The sequence below is a fragment of the Danio rerio genome, chromosome 11 (genome assembly GCF_052040795.2).
Source record: "Danio rerio strain M-AB ecotype USA chromosome 11, GRCz13ab, whole genome shotgun sequence".
In the NCBI taxonomy this organism is placed as follows: domain Eukaryota; kingdom Metazoa; phylum Chordata; class Actinopteri; order Cypriniformes; family Danionidae; genus Danio; species Danio rerio.
Genome location: NC_141031.1, coordinates 23,614,604 through 23,635,130, shown reverse-complemented (window position 1 = coordinate 23,635,130; position 20,527 = coordinate 23,614,604). Strand labels below are relative to the sequence as shown.

General features: G+C 37.5%; 1 protein-coding gene and 1 long non-coding RNA gene across 2 annotated transcripts in view; both read right to left on the bottom strand.

Moving 5' to 3' along the window:
- The window catches only part of LOC147841777 (uncharacterized), a 384,887-nt gene that overhangs the window by 124,403 nt on the left and 239,957 nt on the right, over positions 1 to 20,527 (bottom strand). The gene's annotated exons all lie outside the window — the stretch shown is intronic.
- il10 (interleukin 10) lies at positions 13,373 to 14,816 on the bottom strand. The gene is given in 5 exon segments (NM_001020785.2): positions 13,373 to 13,468; positions 13,563 to 13,625; positions 14,061 to 14,219; positions 14,447 to 14,503; positions 14,649 to 14,816. Coding segments are annotated over 5 exon segments (543 nt in total).

Sequence of the window (20,527 nt, the reverse complement as noted above, 5' to 3'; positions counted from 1 at the left end):
GTTATAAACAAATGTTGTAAAATAACCAATAACTTTTATTTTATAATGAACCTCTTAATTAATATTAATAACTACTTTAAGAATGTTTAAACAACAGATCGTTTTAGTAAAAAACTAACAAACTTAGAAGTTGGTTATTGCAAGGAAATTGAAGAGCTCATGTTACTTTTTTTTTGCATAATATATATATATATATATATATATATATATATATATATATATATATATATATGTATATATGTATATATGTATATGTATATATGTATATATGTATATATGTATATATATATATGTATATATATATATATATGTATATATGTATATATATATATATATATATATATATATATATATATATATATATATATGTATATGTATATATGTATATATATATATATATATATATATATATGTATATGTATATATGTATATATATATATATATATATATATATATATATATATATATATATATGTATATATATATATATATATATATATATATATATATATATATATATATATATTTTTTTTTTTTTTTTTTTTATCACGAAATTCATAGGGGCCCTAGATTGTTGAGCTGGTGGTCCTTTTTATTTACAATGTTCTCATCTCCAGGCATTGCTGCAGCTACCTCCACAGCAATTCAACATATTAGCTGTTTGCTTCTTACACTAAGCATTCTCCTTCAACAAGGCATATGATAGGTTGTTTATGGTCCAGTGATGATGCAAGCTTGAGAAACTTTGTGTTGGTTTGCACTGTTGATATCAAGAAAAGTTTTATAAATATGCAGTAGCTTTGGTACTGTTTTATTGCACAGTGCTTATGGTAACTAGCGTGTAATGCCTGTAAGTAAAGAATTTAACTATCAATAAAAATAAGTTAATACATGTATAATATTACACTTTACGTAAATTGGACCAGTTTGTAAAAGAGATGGAAGTGGACACCATTAAAATTTATTTTGGACAATCGCGGCATAATGGGTATTCTATAGCCGTTTCGTGATTTTAGAGAACAGTACAAAGTGCATTATCTTGAAATATCGAATGTTTATTTTTCAATGTGGCATTGATTTCAGACAGCAAGGCTTGTGTGAGTGTTTCAGTTACTGCTAATCTACTGGGATAAATGGGAAATTTAAAAGAAACAATCTCTGGGGCAAAAAAAACTCGTGTTTATCCAAGGGGTTAGAAGTGAACAAACTGGTTTGAACTGAGAAAAAGGAGAAGGTTACTCAAATATCCAGTCAGGGTATGCAAAAGAACATCTCTGAAGGCTTAATTGCAAACATGAAGTAGATGAGCTACAGCAGCAGAAGAGTACACTGGTTATATTTCTGTCAGAACAGAAAACTGAGGCTAAAATTTCTGACCATTTCTGTAGCAACCTTTAGAATGACCAGTCAGAATTTGAGATAAACACCATGAATGCATTGAACTACCCTGCCCCCTTATCAGTGGTTCACATTGGTGGTGGAGGAGTATAGTATAATAATGTGCAATTTGAGCATAATTTGAATGTTACAGTTTCTTGGGGATCCCCAGGTGGAACAAAATAGCATAACTGCTGTTCATAATGTATTTGAACAAGAGATATTAAATATCAATGTGACGATGAAGTGCTATAATTGAAAATAGGAGCTAAAAAAAGAAACCTATAACATTACCATATTTCTAACAAAATGCCTGGTGTAATATGAGAAGAAGATTGTGTCCTACAAGTCAAGCCCACTCACCTGCATGGAGCACACTCACGCAATCTACAATTATGTAATGCATTGTGTATATGCTTTATTAAAAACGTCTTTAATCATATTTTGAACTGAGAGAGTGTGTCTGATCCTCGAACATAATCAGGAAGGCTATTCCAGAGTTTTGGAACCATATATTAGATGGCTCGATCTCCATAAGTGGACTTTGCTATTCTAGGTAATACCAGAAGCCCTGAGTTTAAAGATCTTTAAGAGCGAGTTGGATTGTAGTGAGACAGAAGGTTGGTTAGATAACAGGATCTAGATTATTTACAGCTTTATATGTAAAGCAATATTTTATAATCAATACTGAACTAAACTGGCAGCCAGTGTAAGTTGGGGTGATATGATATTTTCTTGACCTGGTAAGAACTCTGGCAGTTGCACTTTGCACTAACTGAAGTTTGCAGGGCAACTAGTGAACAGAGCATTACAGTAATCCATTCTAGAAGTCATAAAAACATCAACTAGCTTTTCTGCATCTAAGATGGATAGCATGATATACGTCATCAAGATATCGCTGAGCATGGCCGCCATGTTGCGAGCTCCCAGCAAACTTTGTTGTGTTTTTGTTGTTTTTCATGCTAGATATACACACTCTCATTACCTACGACAGACACACTCTTCGTAAAATTGTCTTCCTCGTTGCACTTTGAAGACCGGACTTTGAGTTCTTTAATGACGCTCTGTTTACAAACACAGCAACAGAGCCCTTTGTCTGGGTCACACAACCGAAGCGACGATGGAAACGCAGCCGGAAAAGAGGAAAGAGAGCCGGCGTCCTTGTCAGACAAAGACACCATGGATTTCGACCTCCGCCCCCCACCATTCTGCTGGCTAACGTTCAGTCACTGCACAACAAATTTTGCGAGCTACGGGCGCGCATTTCCTTCCAACGGGAAACAAGAAACTGCTGCATTATCTGCCTTACAGAAACCTGGCTATCTGCGGAGGTACCAGACACAGGTGCCGAACTTTCGTAATTCTCCATGCACCGCGCGGATAGAACGAAATAACTCACAGGGAAAAGCAAAGGAGGAGGTGTTTGTTTCTTTATTAACAACTTATGATGTGATGAGAGTAACATACACCCAGTTAGATCATTTTGTTCTCCTGATCTAGAATATCTTATGCTTTGATGTCGACCATACTGGCTACCAAGGGAGTTCACAGCAGTTATATTTACGGCTGTGTACATCCACCCTCAAGCCAACACAGAGCAGGCACTCATGGAACTGTATGGGAGGATAAGCGAGTAGGAAACCGAACACCGGGAGGCAGCGTTTATTGTTACAGGGAACTTTAACAACGCCAATCTCAGAAAAATCGCTTCAAAATACTTTCAACAAATCACCACAAACACGCATTTGTGGCTGTATTTTGGACCATTGCTACTGTCCATTCCAGGATGCCTACAAATCCCTCCCCCACCCACCGTTTGGCAAATCAGATCACTCTTCTGTTCTGCTCTTGCCTGCTTACAGGCAGAAACTGAAACAGGAACCAACCACCTTCAGGATGTTACAGAGCTGGACGGACCAATTGGATTCCATACTTCAAGACTATTTTTATCACGTGGAAGGAGATGTTCCAGGCAGCTTCTGATGACGACATCGAGGTCTACTCAGACACAGTTAGGAGCTTCATCAGAAAATGTATAGAAGATGTGGTCCCAACAAAAACTGTCCGTATCTACCGCAGCCAAAAACCATGGATCAATGGCAAACTTCGAACAGCCCTATCATTGCGAACCTCTGCCTATAAATCCAGGAATGCTGAGGAACAAATACAAGCATATTACAACCTCAGGAAAACCATCAAAGCAGCAAAACGTCAATACAGAGATAAGATAAAGTGTCAATTTAACAACAATAACACAAGGAGAATGTGGCAGGGATTTAATTGCATCACATACTTTAAAAGTAACAAACCCTCCACTGTAAACATTGCTGCATCTCTCCCGGACAAGCTCAACACGTTCTTAGCCCGATTTGAAGCCCAGAACAGCGCGTACACACTGCGCGCTCCCGCAGCCGAGGAACTGCCAGCACATGCTTCGTTTCTGTAGCCGTAACGAGATCCTTCCGTCGCGTGACAATCCGAAAAGCTATGGGCCCAGATGGCATCCCTGGACTTGTACTTAAAGCACATCAACTAGCGGGGGTTTTCATGGACATCTTTAACCTCTCGCTCTCTGTCTGTGGTTCCCACATGCTTTGAGACAGCCACTATTGTGCCTATACCGAAATCAGCTAAAACCACATGCTTTAATGACTGGTGTCAGGACACCCATCTTCAGGAAGTGCTTTAAGAAGGTGATTAAAAACCACATCTGCTCGGCACTGCCCGCTCACACTGACCCTCTGCAATTTGCAAACAGAAGTAACAGCTCCACTGACAATGCAATTGCTTTCTCCTTGTACACTGCTCTGTCTCATATGGGAAACAAACACATATGTGAGAATGCTGTTTGTAGCTTACAGCTCAGCATTCAACACCATAGTGCCTGCCAAGCTGGTGGTGAAGCTCCAGACTCTGTTTACACAGCTCACTTTGAAACTGGATCCTGGACTTTCTGTCAAGCAGACGCCAGGTGGTCAGAATGAACCACATTACATCATCCACACTGATCATCAAAACTGGTGCTACACAGGGCTGTGTTCTCAGCCCACTCTTGTACTCCCTGTACACACATGACTGTACAGCCAAACGCAGCTCCAACGTCATCATTAAATTTGCACACAACGGTGGTGGGCCTAATCACCGATAATGATGAGATGGCCTACAGAGAGGAGGTGCACACTCTGACGCAGTAGTGCCAAGAAAACTACCTCTCGCTCAACATCAGAAAAAACCAAGGAGCTGATGGTGGATTTCAAGAAAGAGAAGAGAGTACACACTCCTATCACTATCAACGGGACACCAGTGGAGAGAGTCAGCACTTTCAAGTTACTTGGAGTCCACATTGCTGAGGATCTGACATGCACTGCTCACACAGACGCAGTGCTAAGAAAGACACAACAAAGCCTCTTCTTCCTCAGGCATCTCAGGAGGTTTGGAATGAACCCCCACATCCTCCATCATTCTACACCTGCGCTGTGGAGAGCATCCTGACTGGCTGTATCACCACCTGGTATGGAAACAGCACCAGCAGCAATCGCAAAGGCCTAAATAAGATTGTGCGAACTGCTGGATGCGTTGTAGGAGGTGAGCTTCCCTCCCTCCAGGACATGTACACCAGACAGTGCATGAGGAAAGCCAAGAGAACCATCAGCGACTTCAGCCACCCAAGCCATAGACTTTTCTCTCTGCTACCCTCAGGCAGATGGTTCTTCTCTCAGACTATTAGACTAATATACATTTAACACACCTCACACAGACTCTTCCATACCCCTCACTACTGCACACCATCAGTATGTAGCATGCACTGCACTTTAACCAACCCATACTTAATACTGCCTACAGCTATGGGTACACCTATTCATTGTACATATCGCTGTCAACACTGCCAATTTTACATTGTCACGTGCTGCTGATGATGTGAGAATAAAAGTGATTTGATGCTTCTTAGTTAAGAAATATTTTTCAGATGAAAGAGGCTGTTATTGTGACAGGAGATATGGTTTTCAATTTTTAAGTTACTGTCTATTATAATATTCAGATCTTTTACAGTAGAGCTAATAATAACATTGTATCCCTGTAATTGCAGGTCGAGTTGTGACTTCTGTGTAAAGGATTTTGGCCCAATTAGTAATACTTCTGGTTTGTCTGAATTTAAAAGAAGGAAATTGTTGGTTATCCAATCTTTTACATGTTAATACACCCAATTAGCTTAGATAGTTCAGATGTCTCATCAAGGTTTTGTTGAAATATTTAATAGAGTATCATCTGCATAGCAGTGCAAGCTGATTCTGTGTCTTCAAATAATGTCTTCCAGGTACAGCATTTATTGTAAACAGCAAAGGGTCTAAAACTGATCCTTGAGGCACCACATTCTTCACTGGTCTGACTTGTGAAAGGTGTCCATTTATATTTGCAAACAGGTAGCCATCAGTTAAGTATGACTTAAACCATCATAAAGCCTCTCCCTGGACACCTGTAAAATTTAAGCAATTTCTGAGGATATCATGATGGTTAGTGTTAAATGCAGCACTGAGGTCAAATAAAACTATTAGCGAGATGCAGCTTCCATCAGCAGCTAAGAATAAATTGTTATTTATTTTCACTAGAGTTGTTTCTGTACTATGATGAGGCCTGAAACCTGAGAGAAACACTTCAAAACGTTCATCTGTAGGAACATAATTGGACACAACTTGCTTAGTCAAAGTAACATCATCATGACTGTCGACTTGCATGTCGACACATATTGGCGTGCATGCAAACAACTGGGATCAAGAGCAGAGCATGTGAGGTGCATAAAAGGGTGCATAAAAACACTTGCATAAAGTAAATCTTGTCCCAAAGCTTTTACTGGGGCATTTTTTACACCATCTCACCATGCCGCACTAAGCAAGATGCCGCCCTGGGCAATTGCCCATGCCTAAATCCGCCAATGTCTGTCAGAAGCCTTCTATTTTATCACAGAGAAAATTCATGAAGTCGTCACTACTAATTTGTGGTGGAAAGTTTTGTTCAGATGACAACCAATTATTTGTTAGTTTAGCAATGGTGTTAAATAAAAATCTAGGATTGTTATGCTCCAGGTGCCCTGCTGGTGAGCTTCAGGGAATCTTCTCTGGCTGCCCCTATGCCACTAACCCCTAAAGACATGTATCTGAGAATTGGTGATGGGCTGGGGGATCTGCTGAAGTGCTTCAACTTTGGACTGTTGTGGTTGGATCAGCCCCAGGCAAATGTTATATCCTAGTTACTTCACCTCTGCAAGCCCCAGGTGAAATGTCCGGGGGTTAGCTGTGAGTCCAGCCCAGTGTAGCTCTAGGAGCATCCTCCACAGGCGGGAAAGATGGTTATCCCAACACCTTGACTGGATTGCTCAGGTAGGCTACTGCATATGACTGATGGGGCCTGAAAAGCATTCACGAGTTGAAGGGCACCTCAATAATGGGTAAAGGTATTGGAGGGCTGGGGGGAAGGCGCTGTGGAGAGGTCTTCTGACAGATGGGGCAGGCCTGGCAGTACTGCTTAACATCTGCTTCCACTCTTGGGGCCTCATGTACGAAGACTTGTGTTGAAATCATACTAAAACATTGCATACGCACAAAGCTGTTAATGGGCGTATGCAGTAAAATGTTCAGATGTATAAAACACTGCATACGCCGAATCCCATGCATATTCTCTTTGTACATCTGAATTAACGTGAAACTGAGCTCACATGCACAAGCACAAAACCCCTCCCTGCCTCTTCCCCCATTTGAATATGCTAATGACTCTACTTTGGCAAAACAAAACGAAAAAGCAATGGCAAAAGCAAACAATGGCAAAAACAGAGACAACAAAGCTAAAGAGGGCTGTCATCAGCAGCACGAGTGGCGTAGCTCGTAACACGCATGGCAACATGTTTTGACACTCATTCATGAACCCGGTTCGAATCCAGCATCTGATGAACTCATTCTTCTTTTTTCCCCCATTACATATCAGATTTTTCCTACTCTTCATCACGAGGAAGACAAGTAGGAATCATTAATAAGTGTCTGTATTACTGTATGTTAAGCGCATTTGAGCATCACATATTAATTGCACATTTTTTGAATGGAAATGTTTCTGATTCACATATGCAAATTTGTCTTCAGATGGACTCTTTATAGCAATGTGCGTGCAGTTGATCGCTCTGATTACATTGGGAAAACCAGCGATCGCTGGAAGTTGTTCTTTAATTTTTAGCTGGTCAACTGTATGGTATGGAAACCTTATATACCTGCTAGACATGCGGATGCGGAGGTCGCCAATGGAAATAAAACAAACACACATTAGAAAACCCTGCACATTCTCACGTTCATTTCATTGTTAGTAAATCCAAACGTGAGCGTGAAACCTGGCATACGCAAAGTTTTTGGGCATACACAGCATTGATACATGAGGCCCCTGGTCAGTTGAATTGGTCTTAGACTCTTTGGCCCCAGGTGGCCTACCATGGGGTGGGAATAAACCAGCTCCAGTGAAATGATGAAAATTTTGAATTATTTTACTACCAGGAGGATCTTCTCCCCACCAACCCCCCTACCCCCCAGTACCTTGTGAGAGAGAGGAAATCAACGACCAAAGTGGGACCACGTGCCAGGTCAGATGAGTGACCTGTTGTGCAGAAACATAATTTGTATCATCGTCAACACAGGTAATAGGTGTCTTTGTTTTACCTTGTGGGTTGGGTGGCACCACACCGGGCTAAATAGGGGTTATAGAACTCCTGGTGTCACGCGTTGCCGACAGCCGTTTTCCATACAGTAACCCTTTTTAAGAGGGGGTGCCCAGATGAATCAGATGAAGCCAGCCAGTTGTGTCCAACTTTTGCAGCTGTGTTTATTAATACTGACTGTCATTATTATTACTTAGAGTTATGGTTAAGAATAGAGCAATATGCTGGTGTAACTGTATTGCTTTACCAGTATGTTTCTGCAATATTCTCACACATAGATCAATCAATCAATCAATCAATCAATCAATCAATCAATCAAAAGCCTTTATTTGTCACATACACTTCCATGTAGTCAAATACACTGTCATGTAGTGAAATTAGGCCCCCCCCGACCATACATAAACATCACATTTCAGGTGAAGACAGGTCAATGGAAGGTAGCATTAAGAAAAAGGAAGTAAGATACATTTTATCTCACATTGGCCTTGAATTAGGGCAGTGTGAGATCCGGGTAAAAAAAAAAAGCCCCAGCAGTCAGGCACATAAACACATAGACATAGATATAACATCGCCACAGGGGATGTGGATCCGGTCTTGCAGCTGAAAATCTCTGATCGCAGACCCACCTACCCCCTCCAGTGGGTGAAAGCACACAGAGGTGTGGGATGAGGAACTAGGTAGTGATTGTCTATCTGTAGCTATGTGTGTGTGTGTGTAAGCCTGTAGAGTCCAACAGGTGTCCTTGACAAGGAGCAGGAATTTCAGAGCGTCCCCTTTTCTTGCTATCCAGGAGAAGTTGTTTGTCTCCAGCCAAGGCTGTCTGGCTGGAAAAACACAGGGAAGCGGAGAAGAAAAGTATTTCAAATTTGGGTCAATGTCTGCCAGTTTCACAGATATTTATTGTTCATCACTGGTCTTCAGGTCTGGTCAAATTTAGTTGCAAAGTCGCTAGTTACACCTCGATGTTTTCCATTTTGCGGTCTAAGACTACAATCTGGTTTGTAGCAACCGTGATCACCAACGTTTCAATCAAGCCGGCCAGCTTTGTGGGGTTTAGAGCCACACTGACCGCTTTTATCAATCGTCGATACCTCAGAGCCTTGCATAAGCCCATAAGCAGAAACCCTGTTCAAAGAAAAGGTAGATATCTTCAATATTCTAAAAGGACAGAGGACTTCTTCCACCCGTCCATCACATATCCAGCTGGAAATGTCCCAGCAGGACAAGTGGGCTCTTCCGAAGATGGTGTCAATTGCATTCAGAGACCAGTTGATCAAATCCATATTTTTTTTTATTTGTTTGGATAGCAGGGCATGGAGAGCCTCAGAGATTGAATAAGACAAGACAATAGGAGCCAGCCAGGAAAGATATGGGACGTAGAGAAAAAAAGTGCGACCGCCTTTGCCGAGAGCCAAAGAAGAACATCTCCTCTGTTCATGGTACTTTGTACCATGGCTGCTTGCTTCAACACTTCCATGCTAAGCAGTAATGGGTGTTTCATTTCTGTCGTGCTGCATGCAGTAAGCCAATCACAATAGACTGGGTCATCAGACCAAACACTGCATATTTTATAATGCATAATAGAGGTACTTTAAACCTTTTGTTAGCACTAGTTACAGTTTTTTTTTACTTTAAATGTAGAATGTCTAGTATTTCCCTTCTCAATAAAAAGTGTGCACCATTCAAACACTTCGCTGTAGGACGGTTAGGATGTGGGCGATAGCCTTGATTGTTATCAGCCTGGGCGAAATGCATTTGAAACCATTTTGTTTTAAATCTAGTTTCATTGTTGGTAAACGAACTCGGAGTGTTTTTTTTTTTTTCCTTTTTTTCTCATACCTCAGATGTTACAGCAAGCAGGCATAAGGCCAAATGAGAGGAAATGACTGGCATCATACCAGACAGGAACTTCAGCAAGAGCAAGAAAATGTTGCTCTTCTGTCTAGCATGTTTGAGATTACCATAATTTGGTGATCAGCATTTAATGTGTAGTGACAACTGTCAACTGAAAGTGTTAAATGTGTTTGATTATTGAGATGTGAAAAAAAATGTATATTTCCAATGAAGCAGAGTTTTGCACTCATGGCAGATCAATACATTGCTTTTTTGTTAAGCATCATGCCATTCCTTTTTTTTAATTTCCTGAATTGTTTTTTTGTGAACTTCACTTTGAAATCGACCTGGCACTTGACAGGGAAATCTTAAGTAGCAATTTTTAGAATTTGACTAATGCTGTTTCAGGACTAAAATTTTCAACAGTCACACAATAGATAGGGGTGCTCTGCCCATATGGTTGCAACCAAACAGATCACCAGCACTTACAGCAAGACTTTTGTGACTCACACTTTATTGTCAATCAGTGGCGGCCAAAGATACCAAGTTGTTTAAGGATGGGGATGGTCGTGGCAAGATCACACTGTGGTTTAGTGGCTGCTTAGTGTGGAAATGAAGCAGCTGTAGTTCTTCCGTGTTACGGATCGCAAACATAATATCTGCAGAATGAAAGCAAAATCAACCATTGGCACCACCAGTTTCTGGGAAACGTTTCAGAAGTTTCAGTTTGGAAGTTTTTTTGCATACCTGTGTCCCCCTGACAATCATTATAGTAAAACCAACTCAGTAAGCCCCTTTAAAGAATATCCAGTTTTCATGCATACTAACATTTTAGAAATTGAAATAAAGTACTAAACTGACAATTACACAACTAAATTATTTCATTAAATAGAAAAAAATAACTGCACTGGCAAACTTTGATTTTTTTTTAAAGATTACTAGTGAGCAATTCCAGTGTTATGGATGTGACATTTGCAGTGAAAATTCAATACATAAATTCACATAAAAATTATATGTTAACATTATATTGAAAAATCTATTTATATTTTCCAGAACCACTAACCACAGAGTTATGGAATCAGAAAAATATCAATTTGTAAACATGTTCTATATTTTAAATTAGGGAATTAAACACGCTTTATGGATATGACCAAAAAGAGTTTACAGTATGCAAAATACTTTGTAGACATTCTGTGAATTAAACTGCACAACCCAAAAGAAACAATGCTAATCAAAAGGATAAGAGTTGCGTACTATAGAACAAGCGTTATTGATTTTATTTCAGAGTTTTGCATTTACGAGGAAAAAGTTCTGATATATATGTGAAGGATGTGAAATTGGGTGATGCGGTGGCGCAGTTGGTAGTCCAAAAGTCCAAAGACTAGAGGTATAGGTGAATTGGGTAGGCTAAATTGTCTGTAGGGATTTGTGTGTGAATGAGTGTGTATCGACGTTTCCCAGTGATGCGTTGCGGCTGGAAGGGCATTTGCTGGGTAAAACATATGCTGGATAAGTTGGCGGTTCATTCCACTGTGGTGACCCCGGATTAATAAAGTGGCTAAGCCGACAGGAAATGAATGAATAGAAGTGAAATTGGTGCTTGTGTGACTTTGGTAAATCAAATATAATTGGGTGAAAACATTGATAGAGACATTTTTGAGTATGTTTGAGTACTGTAAAATAAAAGCCTACACAAAAAGCTTACTTTAGAAAGGGTTTTACTATTTTGTTAAAAATCTTTTTTTTTTTCATGTTGACATTTACATGGAATTGATTTATTATTATTTTCCATGCCAGATTTGAACAATATTAATTTAGCAAACATTAGCATAGTTTTTGAAACTGATATATATATATATATATATATATATATATATATATATATATATATATATATATATATATATATATATATATATATATATATATAAATATTGGTATATGTCATGCAGATCAGTCCAGAGACTGTTGTGTACACAGTGATATTTATTTAAAATCCACTTTAATATGTGATAGGACTAGCAAATGAGTAGCAGCTTGGACTTGGAAACAAGATATTCCGTACGTCACAACTTAACAAGCGGATTAATGTTGTTTTTTAAATAAAAAAAACTTATGCCTATACTTTTTTTTTTTTTTTTTACATTTTGCAATGTGTACCACATGATTGCATATAAATGCTGCCTTTGCAAATTTATAGAAGTAGAAATTAACCTAAAATTGCTTTTATCAGAATTTTAAAAGCTGCCAGATGCAAAAGTTGTTAATAAATAATAAGTAGCACTTTCTGCTCTGTAATTTCATAATTGCTAAATGAGTATCGCAATCATTACATAATTGTTTTCTAATCACCAAATCTCACTTGTATTTGTTCTAGTTTAGAAGATGTAATGTTTTGGTGCCTTAAATGACAATACCAGTTTCCAAAACAAAACCCTACAAGGTTTCATACACAGCCAATGATAGTAGGGTGTTGGTAAATGAGCAAATGTATCACCCTGTACTCTTATTATTGTGCAGACACTCCAGCAGTCAGTTAACCACCCCGAGCCACGCATAGCGTGTTCTTTCACAACTGAAACTAACATCTTGTTCCCATACAGTTTTGCTTACTCAGTAGCTCATGCAGATGTACAGTTCCACGACTCGTGTTAGCGTTTACATAGTTAGTCTCATTAGGTGAGACACGAATCGCTGCAATTACAGTAAAGGGTTGACTGCTAAGCTGCTGGTAACTGCTCTATTTAGGTCAGTTTTGAGGTTAGCACAGTCATGTTTAACCCTTACCCGCTCCTTTTTGACACACCCTGTCAGCGATAGTGTTAAATGATAAGCCTGCTGTTTTAATGACATGTCATTTTAGAGTTTTAGTCTGCATATTGTCAAGGAGGTAAACGCAAGAGCAGTATGAAGCCGTTTCAACATGAGGAAGACGGCTAAACCACATGAACCAAAAAAGGAAATTCTGTTGCATTTCACAATAATTTATTGACAACACTAACAACAACAACTTAAATATAAGCATAACAATACACAAACAGCGAACTTTTAAGCTCATGAAACACACAAAATAAATAAAGCTCACAAAAAGACTTAAATATTAATATTAACATTCATGCAAAGTCAAGCACATTATAATCTCATAAGTTATTTTAGTACTTTATAATAAGTATGTTTTTCAAGTTGACAAAATACAACTAAATTTCAAAACATGCCTGGTCAATGTGACTTAATAATACTTTTAGTTAAATCTAAAACATTGACTTTTTCCAGAACTCCAGTCACTGAAGATGAAGAGGCTGGCATTGCAGTGCATCTAACAGTAGTGTGATGGATGGACGGGGTGGGTGATGTGCAAGAGATTTGTGGATGAAGTCCATTTGTGCTTTGTCTTACTGCATCCATGCAATACTGTTTTCAGAATGTTCAGACAGAGTGATACTGGCCGCTGTCCAACCCAGCAACATCCTATTAGTGCTTAACCCTCTTTGAGGCTAGATACTGCTCGATGTACCTAAAGAGCAAATCAAGCTCCCCCATAGCTTTATAGACCCCCTTTTCCTTCATCTAACAGAAAAGAAAAAAAAAGATGTCAATTTTTGCAATCGCTTTCAAATGAAATTTGATGATCATCATGTTCATGTTGATGTATCAGACTTACCTTTTCATATGAATTCTTTAAGCTGTTGACTTCAAAGGGATTTTGGCAAGAAAAGTACCTCTTCTGTAACAAACATAGATAGACGTTTGTGTTATTTCATGTTGCTTGCAATGTAAAAGACACCTACTTTGCCTCACCAAACAATTTCGCAACACTCACTAGGCATTTTGGTCATTTCCAACAGCTCTTGCCAAGAAAAAAGCCACATAGACTTTCTACATATGTTCTCTATATTACGACATTCTGAAGATGCCTAAACTTCGCTTTTTGTAAAATAACTACATTTTAGCATCATCTTTTTCATGAGCTATGGACTATCTTGAGCAGAATTCCCTGCTTGAAAGTATTAAGCTTCTCTTGTTGGTCTACTGGCCTAGTTAGGTGGTCAGTCACTTGGTTTTAGGGGTTGTGGCTGGTTTACGTTTGTCAACAGATTTACTCTAATGCAATCACATCAAAGAGATTTAATCAATTACATATTCAATCCAAAACACTTACGCATTTCACCATATCCCGCTTGAGTTCCTGAAATATATTTCCAATGGAGTCGATTGGGGTTGTGGAGTGCTTTAAAGGATTCTTCTGAAGAGCTGTTGGCAGAATGGTCTCCAAGTAGAAATGCAGGATCTCGTTCATGACGTGACATCCATAGGGACTCTGTTGATAATACACACAAGAGATTTACCTTTTTATCTGCTGTTTCAGACACCCACAGTTGTCACACTTCGACACTGCCGTAGCAATGTGCAGATGCAAGATGCTACGCAAGATTTTAGACTCGCTTAAAACCTACCCAGTTTCACTATGATTAGTTCTGCTATTGCTAATTTTGAGTGCGAATAACTGCTGGTGTTGTGCTGTAGGAGTAAATCAGTGGCACTTACGTTTATGTTATGTTTTATGTCCTCATTTAATAATGGTTCCAAGTCATCGTTGGACTCCTGATGCAATGTAAACAACAAAAAAATCTATTAGAAAGAACCTCAGATTTCAATACAACACACTCACATAAACACACAAAAAGCAGAAATGGGAGTTGCAAAACTGGCATTTCATTCAGCTGGAGATCAGTCGAAGTGTACTTACATAAAACTTCTGAATTTCTTTGTATGCAGAACGGAGCTCCCTCAGTCTTAAAGGAAAGCCCTCCACAAATGAGCAACAGTCAGTTTTGCATTCGACTCTCCTGCTCTGAGCACAGTCGCAAAGAAGAAGCGTGAGCAGAGCAGAAAGGATGACTCCAGAGAAAATCATATTTAATTTCTTTTTTTTCTTAATCCTTTCTTGATTTTCAGCCAACAAGTGAGAAGATGTACAGATGAGCTCCTTGGGGTGCCTTATTTTATACCCCATTTTGCTAAATTTCCTGTGCTGTCGGAGGAGGGGTTGGTAGTCATTTACTGGCAGTCATCTCTCTTATTCTGTGTCATCATAAATAATTTTTTTTTTTTTTTTGACAACTGATGTATTTTCTTGGATGGATGATTTAATGACAAATGAATTAAATGTATGTTGTTAAATGTAAAATGTTTATTTTCTAGAAACATCTTGTATTATTACAAGTTTCGTAATTGCTATTTCCACAAATTCCCAATGTCTGCGTTTCTCGGCTATTCTAATTTTAAGTCCATTAATTCTCCTTTCCTTCTATTTGTCTATTTATCTGTTGTTCTAACATACTGTCTTATTATCTAATGTTTTATCTAATGTTTTATCTATTCTGTTTGTCTGCTTTTCTAACATTTTGTCCATCATTTCATCTATCTATCATTATAACATTCAATATATTGTCTTTATTTATTTTTCTAAAACCCTCTGTACCAAAATAGGTGATAATTTTTTACTTTTCTCAATTTAAGAATATTATAGTAAACATTTAAAAATGATTTAAAAGTATACATTTTTTTTGATCACACATATAATGTATCATTTATCTGTTTATGCTTCATCTGACTTTTTAAATATTTTATTATGTTAAAAATAATAAAAACATTTAATTTCTTATTTAATTCTGTCAACCGAAACAGGTCAAATATAACTTTATGTTTGTAAATGAATTCTAGAAAGTGTCAAAATAATTTATAAAAATATTTAATTGACTTTAATCAACCTTAGATACTTGGAACTTAATCCGTTTCCCCCTCGCCGTTACAGGAATTGTCTGTAAGAAGCTAGCTGAGACATTTCATATCTAACTTTTTTTTTTTTTTTTTTACGTGATGTGGAAGCCCTGTTTGCACAGGTGATGCATAAACTCAAGCATCCAGAGATGACTGTTAGGGGTCCAGTGTGGTGGCTGTTTAACAGCAATCAAATGGTGTTTTAAACCACAGGGATCTCTCACAAATACCACCTGTCCCCATTGATTCTAAATAAATACATGTTAACCTTACTCCTGCACTGAGTTTACGTAAAAACATTTCAGAACTATTGTGAAAACAGGCACGTTTCTTGGGTAAAGTTGTTTCTGTACACATATAATATAAATAATATATAATTATTTATAAAATTCAAATGTATTTATAAAATTAAATAATAGAAATGGTCTCACCTGTATTTTAAATTCCTCTTAAAATCCATTACACTGTGTATACAGTACTTGTTCTGATTAATGCTGCCAACAAAATGAAAATAATTTTTACTTGGATAGTCTCAATTTAAACTTTGATAGTCTCTATTTGTCCTGATACACGTTTTGCTCATTAAATGAAGCCAATGAATCCTTGGATCATAGTGGTGCAGAATGGTCAGGGGACACGTTTTCTGACATACAATGCTCAGCGTATAAGAGCACACCCCCTTTTGAATGTGCATATTTTTTTATCCGTCTCTCTGTCAACATAGCAAATAATGTTTTGGTGTTTGTACACAAAACAGTTTTATTAAACAGTTCTATTCATTAAAATAAGAGTTTGGCCATCTAACATCTTTAGAAATAAAAAGGAAATACATTTCAATTCAAATAAAGAAATATATATATATATATAAATACACCTAATTGTTAAATATTTTAGTTCCTCTTGATTTTCCCCCTCCCTTAAAAAAAAAAAATGTATTTAATATTTTCCCCTAACATATAAAGTTATATAAAAATATGAAGTTATATAGTAACATATAAGTGTACTCATGCTTGAACCATTAGCGTTAGTTATTTTGTTAGATTAGTTCCAGATTTGGCTTCAGTACTGACTAATATATATGGACAAATATATGTTTAAAGCATAATATCGAAAATATTACTTTAAAATATAAATTTGTGAAGGGTGTACTAATTTATGCTGAGAACTGTATATTTATATTTCTTACTTAAATTCAAACAACAACTTTTTTTTTATTTTTGGCCAAGCAGTGTGATGAACACACTTTTACAACTGCACCACAGACTGGCCACATTAAGCTAATGACGCAAGCAGCCACAATGAAATTTTGAGCTTGATGTGTCAAAGACTGTGTTGCAAAATCAGCGAAACTACATTTAGAAACGGATTTCCCAATGATTCTCATTAATCAATACCTTGACTATTATCCAGATATTAACATATATTTGGTATAACCCAATTCTATAAAATGTCCAGGCCAACTGGCAATCTAATTTGAAAGTAGTTTGTTTAACATTCTGCCAAACAGCTCAGACAGTGGACCAAATAATATGTGAATGTTTTCAGCCATTGTTTTCCTTACTGTAATTGTAGTCATCTTTTAATAATTATAATCTGTTTGTCTATAGTTAAAGCCAGCTTTAACAATTAAAGCAAGAGTCATAGACTCAATTCCTGGAGGGCCGCAGCTCTGCACAGTTTAGCTCCAACCACCTCCAACTTAAAAGTCACTAGTAGTCTTGAACACCTTGATTAGTTGGATCAGCTGTGTTTGATTGGGTTGAGAGCAAAACTGCAGAGCTGAGGCCCTCCGGGAATCCAGTTTCAGACCAATGAACTACAGTCTATGAAACCTACTGAAGGATACAGCTTGTGTGATAAATACAGATATTAGGCAAGATTTGCAGTAATTATAATGATGGAAATATCTCTTTCATCAGAATTCCTTTGTTAAATTTACCTCAGAGCTGGTTATTTTAAGAAACACGTGAGCACTGTGGAATTTCATTAGCTGTCATTAACTGAGTAACGAAAGAATGAGTGAGCTAACCTGTTCCATGACTTAACTATAATAGCATGTATGCAAAACATTCTCTACCTCATACTATGCATGAGTATGAATCAATGGTAAGCTCAACCCATGATGCAAGAAAGAAAAAAGAAAAAAAGGTGGTTTTCTTTCTGGGGTGTTTGAGGTCTGTCAAGTTTTACAGATAGGTAAAGATTACTGAAAGTTAGTTGAGCGTAACGGAGGACATTTCGTCCGTGGAGAACATGAAACCAAAAGCAATTTGACCATTGCTTCAAATCAGCTGTGTTTTGTGGTTTTGAGTAGGCCATATGTAATACATTCTTGTACAAGTATGTTTTGAGTGTCCCAAAAGCTCTGGGACAGGATATTAGATATTTATATGATTATTTGTTTGTAATTGGGTTCTATTTGACTTTTTAAAAATTAGATTTCATTATTTACTTGCCTTAATATTAGTCAAAATCCATAGCATCCTTTGTTCATTGAGTTATTTTTCATGTTAGGTTCATAGTGCTTTATATTTTGGCAACCAGACTGTTTCAGTGACAGTTCAAAATATCCCATTATATAAAATATTAATCTTCAGAGAAAAAACTAGTCATACATGTTTGGATTTATTGTGTGGACTTCTCTTTATCCAAAGCTGAATGACTCATCTGTAGTAGATTGATTACAGTCACGGCTGACGTTTCGGTTATGTTTCATATTTCAAGGTAAATGTGTTGAAATGATTCCCTAAATATTTTTTATTTATTATTATTTATAAGAATTTCTTTTTCTTTTGTACATCAAAGTCAAGAGAAACGGGAAGCCGAAGCCGCAATCGAGGTGTCTGGCTGAGATCTGACTGCATACATTCTCGATTTCACACGAGCGCAACTGCATTTACATGTCATGAGTACACGTCATCCTATAATGGTGATGAATTGAGGGTAGAGGTAATCAGCTTTGATGGGAAAGCTAAAACCCACTTGTGATTATGAAATGCCCCTTTCTGAGATCATTCACTATTCTTACCAGTGTTTTTTGTCCTTTTTGTCTGTATTTATATATATATATATATATATATATATATATATATATATATATATATATATATATATATATATATATATATATATATATATATATTTATACAGTAAAACATTAAACATCATACAATTCTGAGTCCAATGAATGTCTCCAGGTATTTGCTGGTCATTTTAAACAATCAATGTCAAGTTTATTCCAGTATAATATGTAGTTCTGAGTCACATTTGCTAAATTGACTGCTGCTATTCTCAGCAATTACAGTGGACTAAACATAAATAGTGTCGTATTGTTGAAGCTCTTGCTTTCAGTTTATATTTTACAGTAGTTACAGTTTTGCATAAGTTAAATTCAGCATTTCTATTTCTATTCTAAAGTCCTATATTGCATGGCTGATTTCTGCTAGTTTCTGTTAAGCAAGTTTCTGTGGTCATTGCTATCTGGGAGCCAATTCAGCTAAAATAACACTTCCCAACAAATCGACTCATTAAACAGATCATGGCTTTTTAACAGTAGTAAGTTGTGAAAAGTCTGATAAGTGTGTTGATATTGTTATTTTTAGTCAAAGGAGTCTTGTGATATCCTGTCATAAAGACAATACTCATGATTCCATACTCCATTAGTAACTAGCCATCATGCATCATTATGAAACAGGACAGTTCAAAATTCAGCCACAATAGTTCTGGTGAAAGGTTCACTTGACTGTATCTTCAGTTTCATGAGCTTCATTAATAAGCGTAATAATCAAATTATAATTTGTTAAATAGACCTAAGCATTCCTTTAGCTGTTCAACCTTAAAGCGAGATCAAAAGCAGCTGAGCACTGTGTGTGTATCCATAAAATACACTTTTTTAAAGATGTGGCATGGCGCAATGATGTTTGTTGCAGTGCTTCTTTTCCAGTGTTTGTTATTTAGTCTCAGTCAAGCAGTGTGAATCATTGTGGATAAATGCAAATCTATAAAGCTGTTCTAAAATGCAGTGACCAAACATTCATCAGAAGTGATGTTAAAAAACAGCATTTCAAGAGTTCACACTTAGCTGATGATTGATTATAAAGCGTGTTTGGCATGCTTTCCCGGGAGAGAGCCCTGAGCTTAAGAGTTTGAGCTTGGGTAAATCTCAAGAACTCCCCCACTGTTAAGGCAAATAGGGGATTAAGAATTGCAAGAGGATGTGCTGCTGATTAAAAAACTTATCTATGGTGCCGATTTGGTTTATTTGATTTACCTATGTCGCATGTCTTTGGACTGTGGGAGGAAACAGGAGAACCCGGGGGAAACCCGCATGAGCATGGGAAGAACATGGTCTCCACACAGAAATCAACTGGCTGGGTAAAGATGTTTTTGCTGTGAGGCAACAGTGCTAACCATCGGGCCGCCGTGCCACCCTGTCAAGGAAAAGAGGAGGAGAAGGGATGGATTCTTTAAGACGAAGATGATTAAGGTAACATATCGTCTACCGTCTGATTGGTGGATCATGCATTAGCTAATGCGGGACGGGCTGTAGTCAATCATAAGCATGTGATCCTCTCGAAATTAGTTTATAAATGAACTTCACTTTGTGTGAAGAGAGATGATACAAAGTTGACTTTAGTGAAGTAAAGAAGTCAGTGAATAGGTGGATGCCGTGACGGTTATAGGGGTGGCAGTGCACCCATGTCAACAAGCTTGGCTGCCCACTGACCCCTCTAAATTTGGACAGGTATTTTTGTGTCACAAGTAAAAAACCACAAAGAAGCGAGATCATTAATTGGTGGCAGACTGTGGAGCTTTCCCTTGACTTTTGCCAGTAGCTGTTTCCAT